Source organism: Lagopus leucura, unplaced genomic scaffold, assembly GCF_019238085.1.
Source record: "Lagopus leucura isolate 7727_CA_CO unplaced genomic scaffold, USGS_WTPT01 Super-Scaffold_100038, whole genome shotgun sequence".
NCBI lineage: Eukaryota > Metazoa > Chordata > Aves > Galliformes > Phasianidae > Lagopus > Lagopus leucura.
The window spans coordinates 4,523,097-4,547,283 of record NW_024962287.1 but is presented as its reverse complement, the minus strand read 5'-3'; the positions used below and the strand labels follow the sequence as shown (position 1 = coordinate 4,547,283).

General features: G+C 40.2%; 1 protein-coding gene across 5 annotated transcripts in view; it reads right to left on the bottom strand.

Moving 5' to 3' along the window:
* Positions 1–24,187, bottom strand: part of KIF13B (kinesin family member 13B) — a 125,286-nt gene that overhangs the window by 39,395 nt on the left and 61,704 nt on the right. For all 5 annotated transcript variants that reach the window (XM_042883459.1, XM_042883463.1, XM_042883461.1 and 2 more), the window contains exons 12-28: positions 21,812–21,922; positions 18,875–19,009; positions 16,979–17,109; positions 15,728–15,814; positions 14,720–14,910; positions 13,532–13,742; positions 12,295–12,457; positions 11,197–11,343; positions 10,572–10,721; positions 9,788–9,916; positions 8,311–8,481; positions 7,043–7,200; positions 5,558–5,690; positions 4,551–4,697; positions 3,014–3,043; positions 1,266–1,365; positions 219–345 (exon numbers count right to left, since the gene is read on the bottom strand). In XM_042883459.1, the coding sequence (XP_042739393.1) occupies positions 219–345; positions 1,266–1,365; positions 3,014–3,043; positions 4,551–4,697; positions 5,558–5,690; positions 7,043–7,200; positions 8,311–8,481; positions 9,788–9,916; positions 10,572–10,721; positions 11,197–11,343; positions 12,295–12,457; positions 13,532–13,742; positions 14,720–14,910; positions 15,728–15,814; positions 16,979–17,109; positions 18,875–19,009; positions 21,812–21,922 (2,321 nt within the window). The remainder of the gene's footprint in view (positions 1–218; positions 346–1,265; positions 1,366–3,013; positions 3,044–4,550; positions 4,698–5,557; positions 5,691–7,042; positions 7,201–8,310; positions 8,482–9,787; positions 9,917–10,571; positions 10,722–11,196; positions 11,344–12,294; positions 12,458–13,531; positions 13,743–14,719; positions 14,911–15,727; positions 15,815–16,978; positions 17,110–18,874; positions 19,010–21,811; positions 21,923–24,187) is intronic.

Below are 24,187 nucleotides of genomic sequence, written 5' to 3'. Positions count from 1 at the left end.
TCTGATCAATAGTGGTTTCGTTTACTAAATAGCATTTCTGGATTTCAGATGCACAGCCTAATAAAATAATATAAGCAAGAGTCCTAATTTTAACAACTTTCCTCATGCAGTGTAGAGTCCAGATTAAGGAAAGCAACAAAATGGCAACGATTCAAGTCGGGAAGAAGCCATGCATCATTTTTACGTTAATTCTTTCATGTGGCAATGCATGTTCATACCACTCTGCTGGAGCTCCAGGGATCCCACTGCCTGCAGAAGGCACCATTACAGCATTCCTTTCTTCAGTGAGCGTTAGCCTCATCTCTAGAAGCTGTGCCTCCCGATCAGCATCATCCTCTGTTTTATCTGGGGAAGCAACGTCAGTAAGGACAACAGAGAGCATTTCTGACTCAGTTCCATTGCCATGTGTTGATGCTATACCATCTTAATAAAATCAGACCCACTCTGCTCAGAAGTTCAGCACACAAAGAAGCATACAGCATCGAAAACAACTGAATTTTGTATAAGCTTCTCCAACTTTTGTTTCACTGAAAGTGAAGTAGTGGTAGACTCAGAGATTCAACACTTCACTCCTTCTTTTCTAGATTTGGGGTGGCGAGCAGGGACAGGGAAGTGATTGCCCCTCTCTCCTCTGCCCTTGTAGGCCCCATCTGGAGTACTGCACCCAGGTGTGGGTACCCCAGCACAAGAAAGACAGGGAGCTATTGGAGAGGGTCCAGAGGAGAGTCACAAAGATGATCAGGGGGCTGGAGCACCTCCCCTACAAAGACAGGCTGAGGGAGCTGGGCTTGTTCAGCCTGGAGAAAAGAAGGCTGTGGGGTGACCTCATTGCAGCCTTCAGTACCTAAAGGGAGCCTACAAACAGGAGGGGAATCAACTCTTTGAAAGGGTTGGTAACAGCAGGACAAGAGGAAATGGTTTTAAGTTGAAGGACAGGGGATTTAGGTTGCGTATCAAGGGGAAGTTCTTTACTATGAGAGTGGTGAGGTGCTGGAACAGCTGCCCAGAGAGGCTGTGATGCCCCATCCATCCCTGGAGGTGTTCAAGGCCAGGTTGGATGGGGCCCTGGGCAGCCTGGGCTGCTATGAAATGTGGAGGTTGGTGGCCCTGCCTGTGGTGGGGGGGTTGGAGATTCATGATCCTTCAGTTCCCTTCCAACTGAAGCCATTCTACAATTCCATGATTCTATGATTTTACAATACATTGAAAGTGCCTGTGCGTATCTCAGCCTCCCACTGTTGTTATCTCAAGTGTGTTTTGCTTACCAGGCTTCCCAACAAGTTTCTGCAATTGCTGATCAAGGTATTCCTGACGCTTTGTTAAGGCACACAGCCACTTCCGACGGAGCCTCTCCAAATCCCTATCCTGTACAGAGGAAAGAAATCATACTAATTATTGACTCAGAAAAGCCAATATTTCCTATTTGTGGCTTAAATGTTTCCTCAATCCTATTGCTCACTTGTACACAAGAAGCAGAGAAGAAAGAGAGAGCAAACCTCCACTGAATCACTTCACTCTTCTCTGCTCTCTACTTTTTTAGAGGACAGCTTAAAGAGCAATTCAGAATAGCTGAGGCTGGAAGGGAGGCTGCCTAGTCCAGCCCTGCTCTGTGCTCAGAGCAGGTTCAGTTTGCAGCAGCCTGCTTGGGATTGGGTCCAATTGGGATCCAAGCATCTCCAAGAATGGAATCTCCAGAACATCTCTGGGTAACCCGTTACAGTGTTTGACTACCACTATGGTAAAAAAGCTTTCTTAGCATTTTAGCTTGCCAGCTTAAGGCACTGCTTTTTCTCCAGCTGCTATTTTGTGCTACCCAGTGCTCAGCTGAACACACTTCACTTTATCCACCTTCTTTGCTCAAACCTCATCTAAAACTTGGCAGCCATGACTTTGTAGCAGAGCTGGAAACTCCAGCTCATGCTCATGGCTCACTACTCATGCTCATTATTTAGCAGCCTTACATTAGGAATCCATTCCTAACCCATATCATGCCATTATCCCTAGCTATGGCATTTGCACCTGAGCCTTTTAAAATATTTTTGAGTGCTCAGGTTGTTCAAAAAATATCTATGTATCTGCAAGAACACTCAGTTCATTTGTCCCTGATACAGAAATCTCAGAAATGATGTATGACACTCTACATGCAGTATACTGGGTGCCACACAGATGAGCTATCCACTCTGGGATGCCTTTAGGAAAGGTTCTTTTAAGGCAGTAACAGTTCACTTTCATTCCAAAACAAGCTACAACAAATAGTTTGTCAAGAAAAATGAGTGGATGTAAGATTATAAACTATTTATTACTCACCTGCAGACCCCTGCAAGTATGCAGGAATCTGTCAGGGAGCATTAAGCCTAAATATCTCTTTGCTCACATTACACTAAGTTGAGATCTACAATGATGATGAAGTGTTTTTGCTTAAGTTATTCAGAGAAAGGTGAAACAAACATCACAGATGTTGTACTTCATCAGTTCTCCTGTAAGGCTCATGTTACAGTGACATTACATACATTTAAGAAAAAATCAAACCATTACCATGCAAATTTCAGTATTTATTTCACTGCCATCTTAGGGTTCTAGGAACAGAACCCCTCTTGCACGTCCAGGGCTTGATTACTCAGTAGTTTATTCCAGGTCTCACACATACATCCGTAATGTGAAGCAGTATGAAGTATTTTGATTGCCTTTTCAACACCACTCTGCTTACTTTTGTCTACATTAAGAACATTTCAACCTATCCATAATTTGTCAAAATACAGACACCTTCCTTTACTCAAAACAGAAAATGAAAAGCAACTGGACCACGCTTTTGAAATACAGATCAAGATATCTTATTCTTTTGTTTCTATCTCTCTAATCCACTGTATGGCTTTGTAGCATAACAACCTATGCAAGTCTCAGTTTTTGCTATCTTCAGAGGAAAAGCTTTTGATGCAGAAAAGATAAAATGCTGATCTTCCTTGAATATGTTTTAATCTGAAAATACCCAAGATTGTAATATGAGAAATTTTACCTGGTAACTGTCCATTTCATCATCTTCTTCCTAAGTCAAAACATGCAAAACCACATCAATAATGCTTTTTGACAGCAGGAAACACATTTAATGCAAAGGGTACTGCTACTTTAAGCAATATTAGCAATCATCTGTACAAGTCTGAGTTTAGCAGTGACCATAGAATGCAACAGTGGCATCCCAAAGATTCGCTGCTATCAGCAGCTCGTGTCTCAACACAAAAAAAATAATTGTACATTTCACAGGAACACAGCTAAAAATTGTACATATATGGAAGAAAGAGGAATACTTCAGTAGCCCTAAGAAAGATGTAAGAGTTAAAGCAGAACAACTTGAAACCTATTGATCCTGGATAGCAAAGAAAAACCTGCTTGTTTTTTTTTCTACCTGCAAGACTTAAGTATGAATTTTACAACATCTGACGTAAAGGATTCAAGGCAACTTTGCTGTAGCATATAGAGGAAAAAAAATGTAAGCGTTTAAGCCAATTGCTGAGGAGGTGCAATAAGTGTTTGCCACACCAACAGCCACAAGGTAGACTTCACACGTTTTGATTGTCATTATTTTCTGGTGGGAGACAGTACCTTTTGTTCTTGATGTGCATCACAAGCAGACCTGTTTGCACTGAGAGCAGGCACAACTGCCACTGCTGCACAGGGAAAGGAACAGCAGCAACATCTCCAATCCTAAGTGATTACTTATCTATTTAACTAATAACAAGTCACTGGAGCCTACTTTTGTATCTTAGTAATGAAAGCAAAAATCTAGCTAAGCTAAAATTAAAAAGCCATATAGAAGAGGCATTTTCTTAGTTCAAACTCTTTAGAAAATGTTTCACATTCCACAGATAGTGATTTACTTGAGATACAGAAATGCTAATGAGGGGACTAAAAATCCAGATGTTCAAGTCAGAAAGCTATTGTAAGCAGCAGAACTAATATAACATGGCTTTCAATAGCTCTTTCCCATGTGGGTTACCAGCATCAGAGGCAGTTCAGGCTCTTCTTGAAGGGGAACTGAAGTCCTTCCTCTTGAAAGAACTATTCTGTGCTTTGCCAGTTCTGTCTGATATGGCATACTGTCATACCTAATATCTGAAGTAAAATCTACTGAACAAACTCCAAAAGTATTTTAGAAGGTTTGTCTTTTTCTTTCCTGTCCTGAATAACGTGCTATTCACTACGGTGTTTCCTATCCTTAAAAGCAGCACAATCCAGAACACATCCAGAAGGTCGCATTCCAAATGACACTTTTGTCACAGAAAATGATTTTTGTTTAAGACTTTCTGAAAGACGTGCACTTAGACCATCCTGCCTAATTCCCAATATCGCCTATCAAAAGCATTCTGACAGTTCTTGTTGTTGCTTTACACACATACAAATACACCTAGTAGGTTAAATAACAGCCTCCCTATCCCTGCTGCAAATCAACTAAGACTTGAAAGCAATGCACAGCTGTAACAAACTTGGGGCATAACCTTAAGTTTTTACATGCCTTGAAAACATGAGTAGCTTATAAGACATATTCAGACCCTTACCTGATAAATTTCAGGCACTTTTTGTGACTTAACGTGTTTTATTTGAACACAACCAATTCCAACAGATAGTATTGACTCCTCCATCAGTGGCAAGGTCCCAGATTCCTGCACAGTTCTCACTTCAACCTGAATTCTTCGAGATTGCCCCTGTCCAAGAGAATAATGTGAAATGCTTGTTAACAACAACAGAGCATAAAATGTTCAAAGAGAGACCTCTACCGGCAGTCATTTGCAAGCAGCATTTTATATTATGCTCTTCTGAGTACGGTAATCTCAGTGACCTGCTGTACAGGAGATACCCTTTCTGTTGCAAGCATTTATGTTTGCAGTATTCAGGTATTCATGGGGAAAAAAATCAGCATTCAGCAACTCAGTTTACTTGTCTGGAAAATCCTTCAGAACATGTAGCTATTGGATTTTTAATACTTCTGAAGGCAGAAAGTTGTATCTCTTACCCATTAGATTGTTAGAAAACAGCCTTATTTGGTGAGCTATTGAAGTTTAAGTGACCTCTTCCTGACTCTGGTCTCCCTGACTTCAAAATTCTTGCCTACCTGCTGATGCTATCAATACATTTCCTCAATAAAATCCATAGCAAAAATCAAATCAGTTGGGGAGCTCAGAGGTACAGCTTGTATCTAACTTTCACTAATGCCTGGTGTTACTTTGGCAATAGCTTGTCACCTAAAAATGTTAAGTGTTTAGCTGAGCACTAACAATGTAATGCATGTACAACTCAAAAGAAAGTGAATAGTTGGCTGAAAGCATCAATTAAGGGGGAAGTCTGGACTTCAAAAAATCTCAGATAAGCCTCTGATCCGCTTTAAGTATGAACTTACACTTTCTAAGTTTCACCAAACACAAAAGGACTCCACGGACACAAGATCATACTCAATGCTTAGGCTTGAGAGCAACTTGGACACCATCCCTCTGTCCACACAAAACAGAGCCCTCTCAGCTTCCCACCGTCTCTGTTCACTGCTGAAATCCTGCACATGCCACCTTACCTGTCTGAGCTGAAAGATGCCTCCAGTGCAAACGTCCTTGGCAGGAGTCACCTCAACTGGGCAGTATTCCCCATTCTCATTCAGCTCTAGAATTTGAACCCAGAGCTCTACTTTTCGGGTTACTTCACTCCACCTGCAAAATACATCAAATGCCGTTTCTTTCTTTCTTTCTTTTTCTGCCAAAAGAAAAAGAGAAGGAAAGAAAAAGAGAGAAGGAAGAAAAAAAAAAAACAACTATTGGCCCTGACCACAGACTGAAGAAGTGAAAGAACACTCCCATAGATGCTGTTTGTTACCACACAGGATTATTAGCTGTGCTAATAAATTTAAAAAATAATACATTATTCTGACAGCCCTTTTAGTCAACCATCAGAAATAAGCCTTTTCTTCACTATACTATGAAAACCAATTCTACTAGATGCTAATATTCAAGCTCTAGTCTGAACAACCAGATCTACAGAGATTCAGTGTTGCTGACAGCTATCAAGTCCATAGAGAAGACAGCCAAACGAAAATGACATTGTCTCACAAGCTTTCCAAAATGAAGGCATCTTCCTGAACTACATCATACCACTGCCTTCTGTCAAACTCTTCCCAGAGCTTAAATACTTACTGTCAGTCTTTAGTAACTCAAAATTAAGAAGGAGGTTCTGCTCAGCTACTGAATGTAACTACTTTGTAACACACAGCTTCTCTTTGCCACATTTTCCTGATTTCTCTTTTAAATTTTCCTATATTTCCCCTAATACTCAACATGTTCACCAAATTCATAGGCTGGAAATAAATAAAAAGAGAAATAACTGCCACTAAATTAAGTTCCAGAGCTGTATTCCAGTAGGAGGAGCAAAACAACTTACATTTAAGAAAATGCTACCAAGCTGAGTTTGGGGATGAGAATTGGTTGCCAATAAAGAAATACACAACCCTTCAGTTTGAATTACTGTTTTATTGCAATATTTACCCTAACTGAAGTAATTAGTTATACAGCTCTTTCAATGGAAGCATTACAGTGGTAACATTTCATGTCCAAGAACAAACAGGAGTCTGACCCTGAATAAATACATCACTGTACAGTCAGAACAATCATCTTGCTGTTCTAGACTTGATAGCTCTTTCTGGCTCAGATCCTCATAACAATATAACAAAAATTAATCAGCTTACTATTTTCTGCTCCTTTCTAAAAGACTACTAATGTACATGGCTTTTTTTAAATAAAAGGGGCTTCCAAGTCCTTCGAGTTTGGCCACTTTTAATTTCAAACAGAGATGAGCATTTCTCCTGTTTCAATTTTTAAAACCTACTGACACATCACATGATGTTCTCCCAATAGTCTATTTCTGATAGCCTAACAGATCAAGTCTCAAACACTTCTTTTTTTTCAGTTCAAAATTTGACTACTTATCTCAAATCTGCCTCAAAATTAAGCCCCCTTCAGACAGTGACTTTCCAGGTTTTTAAAACAGAACACCTACTTTCTGTATTTACCTGTCTCGAAGGCTCCGTGTTTTGGCCTGAATGATTCCCAAATCCCACAGGGTTGGATTTTTGCGGTCACCGCTCTGCTTGTGCCCATATACTTCAATTGCCAGAGCACCATCATAGAGATGTTCCATGAAGTCTTCAGAAATATTTACAGAAAACTCCTGCAAGTGACAACGGGTTAATGACTGTGACCACACAATGCTGACTTAGGCTTAGAGACTCACTGTCTTGACTTTAACGTAAGGATGTAGTAAAGTTACCCCAGCTCCCAAGACACAATGTGGAGGAAAGGAAGAACTGTCATTTTGATTTGTAAAATCAGGAGACAAGGTAACAATGTAAGACGTGCTTAAAGGTAAAATTCCAGAACAAGCTGTAAGATGACCGCATCCTGTTCCAAGTCCTGACCCAACCTCTAAAAAATATCTTATGTTCTAGAACTTAGAATCAAACTCCAAACTCATCAGAGGGTACAATATCTACCTTACAAATGAGTGGAGTTCATTGTTCAGTGTGATAACAAATGAGAGGAAGAACATGAAGAGAACTCAGGTGATCATCTGGGATTAATCTAAGTTGACTTCTGACATCTCAGAAAGCACTGCAAAAGGCTGCCCAGGGAAGTGGTTGAGTCACCATGCCTGGCTGTGCTTAAAAACCATCTGGGTGTGGTGCTCAGGGACATGATTTAGTGGAATGTTGCTAGAGTTAGGGTAGGATGGTCAGGTTGCAGTTGGACTTGATGATCTTGAAGGTCTTTCCCAACATGAGCTATTCTATGATTCTGAGATCTCTATTGCAGATGCCTCCACTTAACTAGTGGCTCTGAAGTGAAAAGAAGGAAGCAGCCTGTTCTAAGATACGCTATCTAACTTCAACACCTACTTAGAGATGAAAGACAGCAAGTCCCAACACTGCCCATGTCTCTTCACTGATGTCAATGGAAAGTAATGAGGTCAGATGCAGACATGTTCTTAGAAGGGTGTCACACTTCCACTCATACTCAGCTGCATTTTCACTCCAGGTAAACTAATAAGTCTCTGCCAAACTGAGTGCCTTCCTTCATTAATCTACTTCATCACCTTCAGTGACTTTCGTACAAATGAATTGTGCACTACAAGGAAAGTTCTTACTAAAAATGGCATTAGGGTATCAGCCTCACGAAGTATAATAATGAGAGCAAACGTGCAACCAACAGTGTTATGCAAGCATAAGCCTGGTTTTCCTGCCAACAGTTCCAGTAATAAAATGGAAAAAAAATATATATTTACGTTGCAATGATCGAAGACAACCATGCAGCGTGGCTCCTTGCTGATGGGGGATAAGGAAGGATCCACCTCAGGTGCAACATTAACTGGCTCCAGCTGATCCCAGAATGTGTATTTGCAGAACACAAAGTTGGAGAGGTGCTGTGGCAAACCTGTTGCCTGAAGTATTTTAATCTAGAGAAGAGATGAGAAACAAAGGAAAAGATCTTATCCATCAGGATTAAATTCTCTTCACAGAATTTGGAAGTTCATTTGGTAGAACAATGTTCTTCTGTTCCCCTGCAAGGGATAACTAAGAAGGTTTATTGGGAATTAAAAAAAGCTTACTAACGATGTACCTCTGCACTGACACCCACTGCAGGCTGTATTTTGACTGCATCAGCTGAAAATGGCCACTAGATGTCAGCAATCATGTATTTTTGGGAATAAAAACTAGCACAGTGAATTTTAGAAACACACCAAATTATTTAAGTTACTTTTAATGGAGAGATGCAGCAACAGTTACAATTTAAGAATACACGACAAATCGTATACTTCTACCAAAATGAGCTCCCTCATTCTGCCAGTCCCTTCTTTAAAGATATTTTTGTCCTTATGTTGGAAGTAATATTAAAATAGCCCTGACAACACGAAAGTAAGGCATGTTCCCCCACCCATTTCCTTTAATGAACAAATAAAACTACAATTTTTGGATACATCCATTCTAAACAAAACCATCGCATCAACCACATTTCATGTAATTTGCCTCTATTTAATTTCTATTTATCTCTTTGTCATATTAAGGTCAAATAAGTCAGACTCCCTCCAGCGCTTTTTGCCTCCCTTATTTACCTCTATCTGAAGCTTGGCCTAAGTTGCATTTTCCTATCACAGAGAATTCCCAGTAGACACTCCTTGCTCACTTGCTTTTTATTATTAATAAACAAAACACATCTGTATATATTTCACAAAAGATTAAATATTTAAGCGAGTGAAGAAAGGAGAGAATGATTCACAGAACAAAGGAAGCTTATCAGATTCTTTGACTGCTTTTGAACTAGATATTACAGCTCCAGTCCCTGCCATAAATCTTCCATGTTTTCTAAGAATACAATAAAACTGCCTGGGATAAGATTGTATGCACTTGTATATAAATACAGTTTAATGAATACCTTGCAGACTTGAAAGAATCATGGAGACTGAAGGCAACAAAGACCATGAAAACAGATACAGCTGAAGACTGAACTCTGTACATACCACACAGCTAAATGGCTGTCACTTTTTTTTTTCATCCTGAAACATCAACACCGTTCCATACTATTTATCAACAAGTTTAGAGTCAGAACTCTCTCTGTGTAGTTGAATACTGGAAATGAACATCACACGCAAGGTTTCACAGAGATATCTAATGTCCAGAAGCCAGTGCACCTGAGGCTTTGTTATTTTAAGATGGGATGAAAAGAGAGGTTACTCACGAGGTTGGGGTATATCTGGAACTCACCCTGCAGACAAGTTTTCTCTCCTGAGTGTCGTTTTCATTGGAATAATCAGGACTATCCTCACCACCAACCAACCTGTCATCTATCTCTCCACTCACTCGAACAACTTCAACATGGAGACGACCAGATACCTGATGAAAAAGGAGTACAAATGATACGTATGCCAGAGAGCAGTGACAAATCCATCCCTTTTCAGATAACTATGACTGACGTCCCCAGCCTGCCAGCAGACATTTTCTTCCTTTCTGTTGTCTTGCAATGCTCGTTTGTAGCACCAGAGAAAGAAAGCTTGGAGTAAAGACTGCTGCTGTAAAGGAGTTTCTGTTTTTACAAACCATCAGGCACTAGAGGGACTTTGGGAACAGTATGCTGCAATCTCACTCACCATCCCATCAGTCTCTGGAGAGTTTGCAAAGTGCATATGCAAGGCACAGAGTGCACACAGAATGTTTGCTCTAGCTGTCTTTGAAGATTTTCTGTTGTGTTACATTTAACAGCCTTTTATGAACAACAGTCAATGAAATGCAGTAGACCTATAGCTTATACTGGTTCTAATATGTATTTTGGGCTGCTTCATTTTGGAGGGTACAAACAAAGCTTTTGTCTTTCACAGTCAGTGTGCTTGGATCTGAAGCCTCAACAACTCGAGTATGGGACTTTCACAATCCCAAACTGTCAGCAGAGATCTTGTGCAAACTGGAAAATATCTACCATATAGTGGTATTAACATCCACAGACTGTGAATAAGCAGTTGAGTAAGGACAGATAATGGAAAAAACGACCAACCTCTCCCTTCTGATTGATGATCGGCACAGCGTATTGCAGCTTCACATCATAGAACAGGCACTCAAGAAAGACATTGGCTACTCCGATAAGGCTGTGGTTCTCCTGCTCATCATAGAACGGATCAGCTCGTCTGAAGTAAGCTCTCATCACCTTTAACCAAATGCACAAAAACGTAAGAAAAACAAACTTCTCACAACAGTTTTCCAAGTGTTACAAAACTAGCCTAACAGGAAAAAGGGAGGCAAGCAAGAGGCCAGATCAGGACACAAGAAGAATGGAAACACGATTTTAACTTTGCATAGAGTATTAAGGCCTGTCCTCAACAAGTTCTACAACACTGATTCAGAGAAGTCGGCCTGAGCCCCAGCTCTGATAATGTTTCCTTACTGCATTGAGCTATGCATGCAAACAAGCATCAAAGTGACGTGATAAGGGCTGATGAAATGCTGAAGATTGCTTCAGTACTAGCAAAACAAAGGCTAAGAGAAACTGTTACCTCTGCCTTTTCCCTCCCTCTCTCCACACCATTCCTCCAGAACCAGAAGATTTTCTTACATCTACTTAACCAAAAAAATGAATAGGAAAAGAATTCTAGTGGTACAGTACTGGAGTAATTTTTACTTACAGGGTTGTCTTCCTCACAGTCTTTCCACTCCTGGTAAAGATCCCTCATGTCTACTAATCGATTCTCCAGCTTTTCCAGTGACCAAATCTGTTTGCCTTTCCCTTTCCTTCTCACCTGAATAGCAGGCTCGCTGAGAATTGCACCTCTCTGAGAAACAATTCAAGAGAGATTAATGCAGATCCTATGTCACAGCAATGAAAAACAGTTTACAAATGACAGAAAAACTGAGAACACCTCTGCAAAGTTTGGACTGTTTTTTTTAATACAGCTTAACGATTTGAGTTCAAGCACGACAGCCTGAATCTGGCTGTCACAGTACATTCACCTTCAGTCTAACTGCCATGTCTCATCCCAGCCACAGGCAGTAGTTTCAGTGGATGGTCACCTTAGATAAGTGTTACAAATAGGAATATTCAGGCATTTCACAAATATCCCCAAGTTACAGCAGCCTAAAGTTCTAGCTAAGGCAAATTTCAACTCCTGAAAACACCTTATGGAGGGGGAATGCATCAGAAGGCTTTGCTAATGTCCTGTTTCTGGACATGCCAGAAGACTGCAAGAAAAACCAGCAAACAAGAGAAATTTCTAAAGCAACTCAGAACAATTCTGATCTTGGGTTAAAATACAGCTACTGCACTGATGATGATGCCTTTACTATCACTAAAATTTTGAGCTGGCCTCAAGAGTAGAAAGGATAAGACAGCTTAGGTAGCCAGCCTGCAACAGAGAACTCTGGGTTTGGATCCCTCCTTTCAAAATGTTTAAGATATCTGGAAGGAATCATCCAAATCCTCTCAGCTCCAGCTCCTCCCTGTACAACAGGGATGTCAGCAATTTCTCACCTCAACACCACGATGCAAAGGCAAATGCCTATAAGGTGACAGCAAACACATTTGGTAGATGGATTCTACATAGATTTTATCATCATGATGGATTTTATCACCTAACCTGCATGGACTTTGTCACTCTTAAACAGAAAGAAATGTGAACTTCAACATCAATGCAAACTATCTAGATCATTAGTTAGAGTAAGATGAATATGAATCCCAAGGAGCAAACTACATGAACAATGTTTTAGTTCCATTATGGCTACATTACCTTACTGTTGGCATTAAGGCTTGAAGCAGGGATCTGGAGGGTGACTTTATACTCTGTCCTCTTGTCCAATTCTTCTCCAATAAAATTGGCTTCTCTCACATACAAATTGGCTTTAACAATTTGCTCTCGCAGCTTTCTCAGGCTGTGGGTCAACATTTCTTCTCTAGAAGGCAATTTGTTGCAGGGAAAGACAGAAGAAAATGGCATTTAGATATTGAAACTGACTGCAAAGCACAGGATCACTTGACAGGGAAAAAGTCAATACTCAGCTTTTTAACACAAGAATTAGGCAAATTAAATGGCATTTCTTCTTGGAAAAAAAAAAAAGTCGTCCGTATGAATTTAGTAGAGTGGACATCAGCATACTGCCAGCTTTGGAGACTTCTCCAATTATCTGCTGAATAGTCAGTACTTACATGGCTTATTCCAGAGTTTTCCCAGCCCAGATGTGGATGTTCCATTTTACAGAGGGAGATTTGATCAGACATCATGACCCACTTGCTCACTGGCCTCCCTGGCAAATGTATCAGAGCACCAACTATGTAGTGCAGGAATCCAGCACCACAAAATATTCTAGACAGACAGCTAAGACCTCGTTGGACTGCCTCAGGTGCTTTGCATTTCAAAAGATGCTCCTTAAATCAGATCTGTGTTTCCTCATTACATCTTTTACCATGCTTATTGTTTTAGGGTAAGATTCATTTTCCTCCTGCAGCTGCACCATTTGTCAGTAATGCTGGCAAAGATCACAGAGAGGAAGAAGATAATACACTCAGTGCAACTGTCTATGAAGAGGTAGAGGCCTGTGGCTCCTCTGTGATTGTTGCACAGCTCTTCCAATCCTCTGGATCTAAATTCTTTGTATCACCCTTCTACTCCCTTTTCTTTCTGAAACCTTCTGGCTGCCAAAACCTGCCCAGGTCAGACAGTTGGATACAAGTTAGGAGGAAGAACAACCTTCCAGCAGCTGTCATGAATTTACAAAAGAAGGGACTCATATTTAATGCTGGTACAGTTTCTCCTTAACAACAAAGCAGACATTCTTACTTTAAAATCTTTCTAGCATTACTGATCTGATTGTGCTTCAACTAATATTTTCACTCTGTCCCTCCAATCATCTGCAGGAGTCTTCTCAGAAAGCCCACAGAGGTGTGCAACACAATTTAAACCCTGCAAAATTCACTGGCACCAAGGAACTTGAAATGAACAGTCCTGCCAGTCAGATTTTATTACCCACCTCTCCTCTGCCCATTGCCGTAAACGCTGTTGAGCACTGGGAGAATGAAAGGAGAACCTGTCCATGCTGCGGAAGTGCTGCTTCTCTGGTGACAGTCGCCTTCGTAACTGTTCCAGCTCATGCTCATACATAAGTCTCTGCCGTTCAAGTGCTGATCTCTTCTCCTCTTCGTGCTGCTGCTCCAGGCTTTGCAAGATGGACTGCATAGGATCTAGGTAGACGTTGGAAAATAAGGAAGCTAGAACTTCTGGGGTCGAATATCTAGTAAGCATGAAATTAAACTGAGGGAGTCAAGTAATGACTATGTGGTAGAGTGGGGACTTGGAAATACGAGCTCTGTCCCAGGTTCTGTACAGATGTTCTGCACTGCCTTGGGCAAGGCACAAATTACTATGCCTTCATACTTTGCTTCATATATACAGACCGACAGATATCCATGCCAGGGGCTGCAGTGGCCAGTGAGATCAAATGTGAAGAATGTTTACTAAACAGTAAACATAGTACTATATCACATAAAAGGAGGAAGAGATTGCATTTGTTTGTGAGGCATATTTAAAAAATGCTGCTGAACTGTGGAGCAAAAAAAAGACGAACAGAAGAGTGGGTGAATGATTTAAGAGAGTTTGGAAAAGATCAGTCTTAAAAAAAAACTACTTCTGTCCCAAAATAATGTCAATCTGGGGCAGCTGTGTAAGACCACAAGAACTAAAGAACATAATTGCAGAGACAGAAATCACTACAGTTAATGCCAGAGTGAGACATAACACACAAAAAATAAACAGCAAAGCAAAAACATTCTGATTTGAGGCTGCAGTTCCACCAGCATCCCAGCTTCAGCTTTTTCCTCAACAAGGGCTGCCAAACAAAATATTTTGTGGTGGAGTTTTTCCCCTCCAGTGCAAAAATGGCTGCAATGAGTCATTCACAAGAAAAGTTTTCCAGTAGGATGCTACAAGGGAAAAAGCTGGTGCTAAACATTGCCTGAAAATATAACCTCATATTCACAGGCTTGAGTCCGAAGGGACCCCAAAGATCATCTAATTCCAACCTCCCTGCAACAGGCAGGGTTGCCAACCACTCAATCAGGCACCAGATGAGGTTGCTCAGGGCCCCATCCAAGATGAAACACCTCCAGGAATGGGGCATCCATCCCCGTGCATATTTCTAATAACTTCTGTTGCTTCTTACCATTACTACCAAGGGCCTTCATAGTAACTTCCATCTGGGCATATTCATAGCTGAAGTTAATCTCACTGGACACTTCACTGGAATTGTCTCCATCTACATCCAGCTGCTCAGCACTGTTACTGCACTTCATAGAGTTGTCTCGCTCCTCATCCTCATGATCCGGTTTCTTTTTCTTCTTTGGCAAATTCAGCCTGTAGAAATAGGGAGAAAATCTTAAACTAACGCATGGTCATCTTTGAGACAAAAGGTTGCTTAAAAAACACATTTAAATTAAGCAGGTTACCCAAATCAGTAGATTTTTCCCTTTTGAAATCTGTTGATCTTGTCTGTTGATTAGAAGCATGATTTTCCTCAGAGTAAATAAGGGACTTCAAGGAAAAGTAATTGACATTATGCTCTGATAGTGCAGACCACCTGAAAGCACTGATCACATAGCTTCTATAACTACTGTTTTTTCCCACACCAAAATAATTTACAGGAAACAAAGAATAGAGATAAATGTTCTTAAATATATATTACTCTTATTATATTCTTGAGCATTACAAAATATAAAATATGAAAAACAAATAAAAACATATGAAAATATAAATATAAAAGACAAATATATAAATAAAATAGAGGCAAGTATAAAAGAAAACAATTATGTTTCAGATTGTCATTTAAATGTCCTGATTTTTAACGTAATTCAGACCAGCCACAGAGGGTCTCACACATACAGTCCTACACAGAAAACTTCTGCCAGTGTTCCTGTCTGACACAGGAAGGTCTGAGGTATGGCTAGAGCTGGAATTCCAGGGAACAGAGAACACAGTGACCTTGTAAGACTGATATCACTGTATAACACAGGCCTGAAACTGATGCAAAATCCAAAGGGCAAACTATTCAAATCAAACATTGGGTGTGATACCTTCCTCTGTAGCCTGCATGCTCCATTCATATTTTTACTTATACCGTGAAGTGAAAAAGTAAGCTGGTTCAAACTTGCAATTAATTTAATTTCCTTCTTACCTGAAAAAGTGGTTGTTTCCCCATAGTATTCTGTCTCCATGATGCAGCTGGATAGGACCCGTAACAGCAGAACCATTCACAAAAGTCCTGCGAAAAGATGAAAGGCTAAAGTAAAACCATGACAAAACCACAATAGGAAGTATTTTCTCATTCTGGTACTGCTTGCTTTAATGTAGCTTGTTAAAGCAGGAAAACAGGTTTGTGGATTACAACCTACTACAATCCTATGGCAGGGACACCCCCAACCAGCCTAGGTTGCCCAACGCCCTGTCCAGCCTGGCCTTGGGCACTGCCAGGGATGGGGCACCCACAGATTCTCTGGACAGCCTCTGCCAGGGCCTCAACACCTTCATTGTGAAGAATTTCTTTCTTGTATCTAAAGAAACTTCACTCATCTGCCCTGTGTCTTCTTTTGATTGTTTAAGCTCTGCAGAATTCACTACTTTTGGATAGATATTACATCAATGTCCGGAGACATGGCCTTGAAGATGAGAAAGCAGGAAACAAATGTCACTGGAAATAAATACTTCTCTCACTGCTTTGAAATACAGACATATCTTTGAATAAGCCTTAGGAGAATTTTGGTACATAAACAGTTCAAAGACAATAAGCAAATTAGAGAAACTGCCTCTATTTCAGAGCCAGATTAAGCCCCAAAATAGGATCTCTCAAAATAGGATAACAAATCTGAAGGGAATCTCAGGATGTCACCTCGTGCCATCTCACAGCAGGATCAAATATGAACCAGGATAGAAGTGAAATTCTTGAATTTTGTGACTCTTGCAATAAATTACTGGAGGTGCTGACACTGCATGTCATTTTGTGATCAGTTTGAATATACCACCTGCTTTTCAAGTACTGCTACTTAATCAAATAAAGCAACAAATGCTTCAGCTGCTCTTTGCATACCAACAGATTTCCTAGAAAATTAATTCAAATTTTGATAGAGTTAAATCTACACAGCTGCAAATCAGTGTGTATCTACTTGCTGAAAGCATAAGCAATTCACACATCCTCTCTTTGAAAACTTAAATTATAAATGCCATCAGTGAAAGAAATCTCTTCAGAATGAAATATGTGAGCTGACAGAAGAGTAGATAACAATTCAAACAAAACCTCAAGCAAAATACAAGAGACTTTCTTACTTCCTACCCAGTGGAAGAGTGTGGTTTTTCAGTTATCTTTTTGCCCATTGATCATCAAATGCTAGATAAAACTACAATTGTTACACAGCTAGATCTGTGCCTTTACCTGGTGTTTTTTTGAGGTGTTAACATAACCTGTCCTTCTGGGGTGATGTCTATAATGCAGTGTTCAGGAAGAATTCCCATTCCACATAGCTGGATATCTTGAGAGTTGTCTGATCCTATTAACGTGTGCTCCTAGGAAAATTAATTCAGATGTTAGCAATGGGTTGCAAAGTTTCATCAGTGCTACACTAATGTAGTGTACAGCCATTTTCCTTCTGGCTATAACTTCAAAATTAACTTCCAAAATCTGAAAGCTGTTCAATACTTCCTGCAAAGGGGAAAAGGGGAATGAAACATTGCACACAAATCCTCACTATTTTTTACAGCAACAAGAAGGGAGCACACAGGAAATTTCACAGCTAACAGTTACATCCAAATATGAAGAAGTTTCTATAATTAAACCGTAGAATTCAGTGCCTCAGGATGTCGTGGAAGCCAAAAGAATAAAGGAGTTCAAAGAGGAATTAAGGCAGGTTCACAGTGGTTAGACCCAGGGCTATTACACAGGTTCCATTTAGATCATCCTCTGGCTTAGTCAATCCCTGAAGTATCGAGGGACAAGGAACTTGGCCGAGGAAGAAGCACTCTGCATGTGCTCCAGTTCATCTATTTCTTTTTGAGGCATCTCTAGGCATCTGTAAGCAACTGCTGAGGAGTAGACACAATAGATAAGTGAGGTGAAGCTCTTCTTCGGAGCTTTTATAAGAAAGAACACATCAAGGAAAACGTCAGTAAGATGCCTAAGAAGTCTTCAGTGAGTTCTTGTTATGTGTTCTCAACAAACACCACAGAGGTTGGCTCTGCTTCCATAATGGTCAGTGCTGAGGCTGATTTAGCAGCCTGAGTCACACTCTGGATACCTACAGGCAAAGCACCTTCAGTTTTTCTCCCAAAATCTCAGCTCAGCTGTTCTGTCTTTTTTTTTCTTTTTTTTTTTAAAGCAAAGAACACAACGGAAAAGTTTTCCTTTGCTCTCACTGAGACACCACAGAGCAACGATAAGATGACTGATAGAAAAGAGGATCACAGACAGCCTGAAACAAAACCACCTTCCAGCCCCATTGCTAATGTGTGGCTGCTTTGAGAGTTACACACACCACTTCAAAGAGAATGATTTAATGTGAAGCTTAAACTGCCAGAGTTTTTGTGCTGTCAGATTATTAGAGTTTGTATTCTAATTGTGACTTTAAAAGAGCTGCCTCTCATTTCACCTCCTGCCTCCAGATCACATCTGTGTGGTTAGTTAAAGTAGAACAAACTGCCCAGTTGTCATAGGGCAGAGTCCAAAAGCCACATCATACATTTCCTGTTTGACATCAGTAACGGGCACTGCACATCAGTGTAGAGAAATGCATAGGCAGAACAGAACCTGATTTTCACTCCTGGTGAGCTGCATGAAAAGGAATAAAAATACATCTGATAAGCTGAAATCAGAACTCAGAATTTTGATTACACATGCGGTAGCAAGCTGATTACTGATATGGTCAATCCTTATACAAATCATTTCTCTGGGTAAAATTCTGTGATGTTTGAAAAATGCAAGATAATTTATAAAAGAGAACACCTCAAAATTTCTTTAAATATGTAAATCTTTCCAGAGTTGGACTGAATGATCCGCATGAGTCCCTTCCAACTCGGGATATTCTATGACTCTACAAATACATATATTTAAATATATAAATACATGTATACATATACATAAACCCCAAACTCTCCTCTGTGACAGAGAACTACATTTGAAGTAAAAAGGTCACATTCACACTACTTTAAATGAAGCAGTGAATAGCACGGATTTGCTTCAGATATGCATTGTAATAATACTTGTACATCTGTGTCAATAGCATTAGAGTCCTACTTCTGATAGAAAAAAAAATAATACATCAATATTTATTTTTACCTTTAAATAGTATACCAGGAGTTCATTGAGAGCTGGGTCTGCGTTCAAATTCACCAGGAAGCATTTATTATCCCCCACTTTTATTCCAGAAGACTGAAGCGATATGCCAAGGCTTTCCAACTGTTTCTGACGTTCCTGTAAGAGAGTTGCCATAAAAAAAAAACAGGCTGATTGATGTCCAGTCCCTAGGAAACACATTCCTACCTGCCAAAACTGACAGGGCAAAACGAAGGGCGGCTCCTCCTGAAAAAGGCAGCTCTTTCTTCTGCGATAGATGAGACGCAAAAGCCTGAGCTGTAGCAAACTTTACAGCAGGATGTCTGCAATTTCTCTGGCCCTTCTACCTCTGGACTCGGAGTGCTACGTGCTGTGGTCTCACACAGTTGCATCCGCTCAGTGCAAAATGACAACAGCTGAAGGCAGCACACTGCAGTACTGTAGGAGCTTCTCCGTGACCTCACTGAACAGCAAACACTACCACAAAGCCCTCTCTTCAGCCCTTTATTTTCTTCTTCGAGCAAAAAGGCTCAAAGTTAAGTCAACACCCTGCCAAATCAAGTTCCACGTCTATCTTTTATTTCTTAGAAATCAAAACGACCAAAACCCAACAACCTTCTATTTAAGCTATGCAAATAACACTTCCTGCTGAACAAGAATAGTACCATTTTGGATGATGTTTTGTTCTTGTCAATGGACTTCATAGAATTCCACAACAAAGCATTACTGTGCAAAAAAAGTACATCTTTCAAAGGGAAGTGGTAGGGTGAAGACTAAAGCAGGGAAATAGGAACATTAAGCATTTCTGTCTTAAAGAGAAAACAAAACAGAAAGGGATTCTTCTACAGAAAAGAAAAAGAGATGAATACTGAGAATTGATCCAAGGATCATATGGAAACTGAAAGTGAAATGAAACTCCCTATCCACAACAGCAAACAAAATTAAAAAAACAAAAACATGGGAGGCTCCTCAGGGAATTACTAAATGGAATCAAAAATGGAAGAATAAAATAAGTAAAAATATGAGAGACTCACAACAGCTTTATCTGTGCCACTGAGACTTAATAAAAAACATTTAGAAGAGATTATATAGGAATAATGGAGGGGAGTTCATTATGACTCTGAACTTTACTTATGAGTTTGCACTGCATTAAAAAAATTGCCATGCCATAGTATCCAGTATAATTCTCTGTTACACATCAGAGCTTTATCTGCTCTAACCAAGAGTAAAATTGCAAAGAATGGCAAGCACAACTCCCTCTTCATTTTCTCTACCCTGTCTTCCTACACACCATGAAACCAACAGCGTCCTTGAAAGGAAAATTCATGTGCGTTTGCGATGAGAGAGCAAAACAAAGAACAGAGGAAAACTGAAATGTGATGTCAAAGCTTTCTTTTCTATCACCAGTGCCAGGCTCTGATGTTTACATCATTCCAAATCATCTACAGTCACAGATAAAGAAAAGAGACCTTGCCCATGGTCTAAAACTCAAAGGGTTCACATAAAGAAAATGAGCCAGTTTCCATTAACTTTTGATCAATACCTACTGTTGAGTAACTGAAGAATGTAAAATACATCAGAAGTATGTGAGATACTCTGTGAAGACATGAAAAAATTGCCTTGTCTTTAAGGCTTTGAACCCTTATTGTCCCTCCAGCTCTATCAAGTGCCTCTTCAGCAGTTCTTATTCTTCATGAGGAATGATCCTTCTCAAGGATTTACAATTATCTCTACATTCTACCACTGAAATTTGTCAGGCAGATGGTAGTGGAGGCTGGCTAGGAATAAAACCACATGACAAACCATAATATAAATGCCTTTAGCCTTGGGCTCGTGTAAGCCTGATGATGATGTGAGAAGGTTCCTTCTACTGGCTTTCATATGGCACAGCCCTCCCTGTTTCATATGAAAAGCCCACTACTGCACAAACACTGGTCCTCATCCTTCCTCTGAACAAACCTCACTTCCTCTACAGCTGCAAGGCTCAGAGCAGGTTGAGAATTCAGATGAAGAAGAACACCAAAGCAAGTAGCTGTATGCAGACATCAAGGCAGATTTATTCTGCAGCGTTGATCTCATTATTTTGATCAACCTCCTTGCATACTCGGGATTTCTACACCTACAAATTGCTGCGTAAAATGAGATCAGAATTATTATTGTTATTGAATTTCACCCTTATACACAGGGTGCTCCATGGTATGATTTTGCTCTGAAAGACAGGAAGCTCTCTTATTTGAAAGAATATTTCTTACAATGGATCTTTAAAACTCCAGTCAAAGCCTATTCTGATCATGCCACCTACAAAAAGGGCTTTGTATTGGAGGCTCAATTTTCTTACAAGCTATTCATCACCTTTCAATAGTTCTCCCCCTTCAGTGTTCCCGACTGCAAATATATACATCAGCATTTGTGTGCTAAGAATTGGAAGTGTCATGCAATAATCCTGGTGTCCTGCACAATTTTTCAGCATAGCTATCATCTTCAATTATGTTCTGAGGCATTAAATAGGGGTGTAAGAGGCATTAAAACAAACAGGAATTCAAACATTCTATTTTTTAATATTCTGAATGCTCTTTGCCTTCGGTATTAAGGCACTCTGTATATAACCTTGCATTTAACATTCTCAATGCTCCATCCTTCGTGAGAAACAGCAATTTTGCTGTCTGAAGAACACAAAATCCCTATAATCCTCTCATCCATGGATTTTTTTTTTTCCCAAACAACCTCTTAATTTGCATAGAATGACAATTTATTATTGTCATTCTAGAATAGTAATCTGGGAGACAGCCAGCTATCATAGGATTTAAATGAAGTTTTTCTACAAGGGCAGTAAGCTTGACCTACTTACCCATAACCGCAAGAGATTCACACAAACAAAGGAAGCAAACCTATTGTTTATAAGCATTACAAACAGACACGGAAAAAGAAAAATCAGCAAACCTGTGCTATCTCTTCAGTTTTTCTTAACTTTTCTTCCCAGGTCACAGTCATTTCCTGGATCAACTTTTCTGACTCCTCCAGTCGTTCTTTTAATTCTGGCGATTTCATAGCCTGCAGAAATAAAAGCAAAGGGAACAAGAAAGCTTATTGTGCTTTGTTTTTTTCACATCACTCTCACACAGATGGGGCAAAAAGGAAACATATCATTACTCATCTCACAATGCATACTCGATCAGTAAGTAAAGGGTTGTTTTAAATACATATTGCATGCAAATGCAGAATCCATCAAAAAGTTAGTTTAATTAGCTTCAAATACAGATGCTAAAGGGAAGTTTATAAACTTTAATGCAAACCAATTACACAATGCTGGCAAATTTGCATAAAGATATTCAAACACAAGCTAATCTCATTTCTGTACCAATGTGAGCTTCCAGAAAGACTCATATCTGAAACAATCTGTCTCCTGCATACTGCAGATCTGGGTAAGCACAACCTCTAAATCGTAGCTAACATCTCAGTCCCTTGAACAGCCATGCCACCATAATATTTTTATTGTCTGTGTTGATATAACCTGATTTGGGATGCATGATTTTTTTCTTTCCATTGGAAAAAAAGTAAGATGTTCCTATACATGCATTTTCCAAAGCTGATATAAAAGAGGGCAAAGTTTTTACACTACACATTCACCTCTGCCAGTCTCAGTACTGGCATATTCTTTCTGCACTATCCTAAACAGGAATCCTATGGACTTCCTAACATCATTATTTCACCACAACAATATGAAGCTGTTTGGATAGTAGGTATTTATGCAATGCCCATCAACCTATCATTCTTCATTAATTCCAGCAAGAAAAGATCAAAATGAGTGCACTAAAAAAGAAAAGGGGAAAAGAGGATAACATCTTATTCTTCAGGGGAAAAAAAAAGTCAACTGCCAAGTTCTGTTCTGCCATGGCTCCTTAGGAAACAAAAAGGACAGCGACATAAAAAAGAAGAAAAAAACCCTACCTATTGACCTCTATATTTAGAAATGAGCTTTGAAAATGTAACTCGACTATCATAATGAGGCACTGCTTTTGTTCATTTTAAAAATGAACCATTATGCACCATTTCTGTAAGAACAATTTGATGGGCAACAAAAGAAACAAACTGAAAGGAGAACAAGAACATGTGCTTTTTGACCTTTACTGTGCAGCCTCTTGATAGCAAACTAAACAGTTTTTTCCATGCTCTTTGTCAATGCTGCTCAAATGACAAGTGGGGTGGGATCTGAATACTTAGCAATGGAAATATTTATTACTTCATATTTAGGAAACACTACTTCATTGTTTTGGACAGCTGCCATTATTTTGGCATTAGTGCTCACAGATGAAACAAATAGGGAGTACTTGAGCTTCTCAAGAGTCCGTTGTTCATATTTTAGGGGAAATCTTAAATATTTAACATGAGATACCTTGAAGAAACCAATGCTCACTTACTGGATGCTTTGCACATTCATTAGCTCAAATGGAACAATCCAAAATTCATTAGACATTTGTAATATCATAACCAGAATTCCCTGCCAATCTCAAGAGAAAAATACTGTACAATGCAGAAAAATTGTGATTACAACAGTCAGATTATATCAGCACTGCTTTGTCACTTTGGAGAACAGAACTCAGAATTGCTCTAGCTATTGGCCTTCATGGAATCACAGAATCACAGAATGCCCTGGGTTGCAAAGGCCCACAATGCTCATCCAGTTCCAACCCCCTGCTGTGTGCAGGTCACCAACCAGCAGCCCAGGCTGCCCAGAGCCACATCCAGCCTGGCCTTGAATGCCTGCAGGGATGGGGCATCCACAGCCTCCTTGGGCAACCTGTGCCAGTGCCTCTCCACCCTCTGGGGGAAAAACTTCCTCCTCAGATCCAACCTAAACCTCCCCTGTCTCAGTTTAAAACCATTCCCCTTGTCCTATCACCATCCACCCTCACAAACAGCCATTCCCCCTCCTGTTTCTACGCTCCCTTCAAGTACTGGAAGGCCACAATGAGGTCTCCTTGGAGCCCTCTCTTCTCCAAGCTAAACAAGCCCAGTTCCCTCAACCTTTCCTCACAGCAGAGCTGCTCCAGCCCTCAGCTCATCTCACTGCCTCCTCTGGACCCGCTCCATGAGCTCCACGTCCTTCCTGTGCTGGGGGCCCCGGGCCTGGATGCAGTGCTGCAGATGGGACCCCACAAGAGCTGAGTAGTGGGGGACGATCACCTTCTCTCCCTGCTGGCCACCCCTTTTTAATGCAGCCCAGAACACAGCTGGCCTTCTGGGCTGCAAGCACACACTGCACTTGCATTTAGTCCACGTTGCCTTCCCAATTTCAAGGAGGAATCTATGCAGATA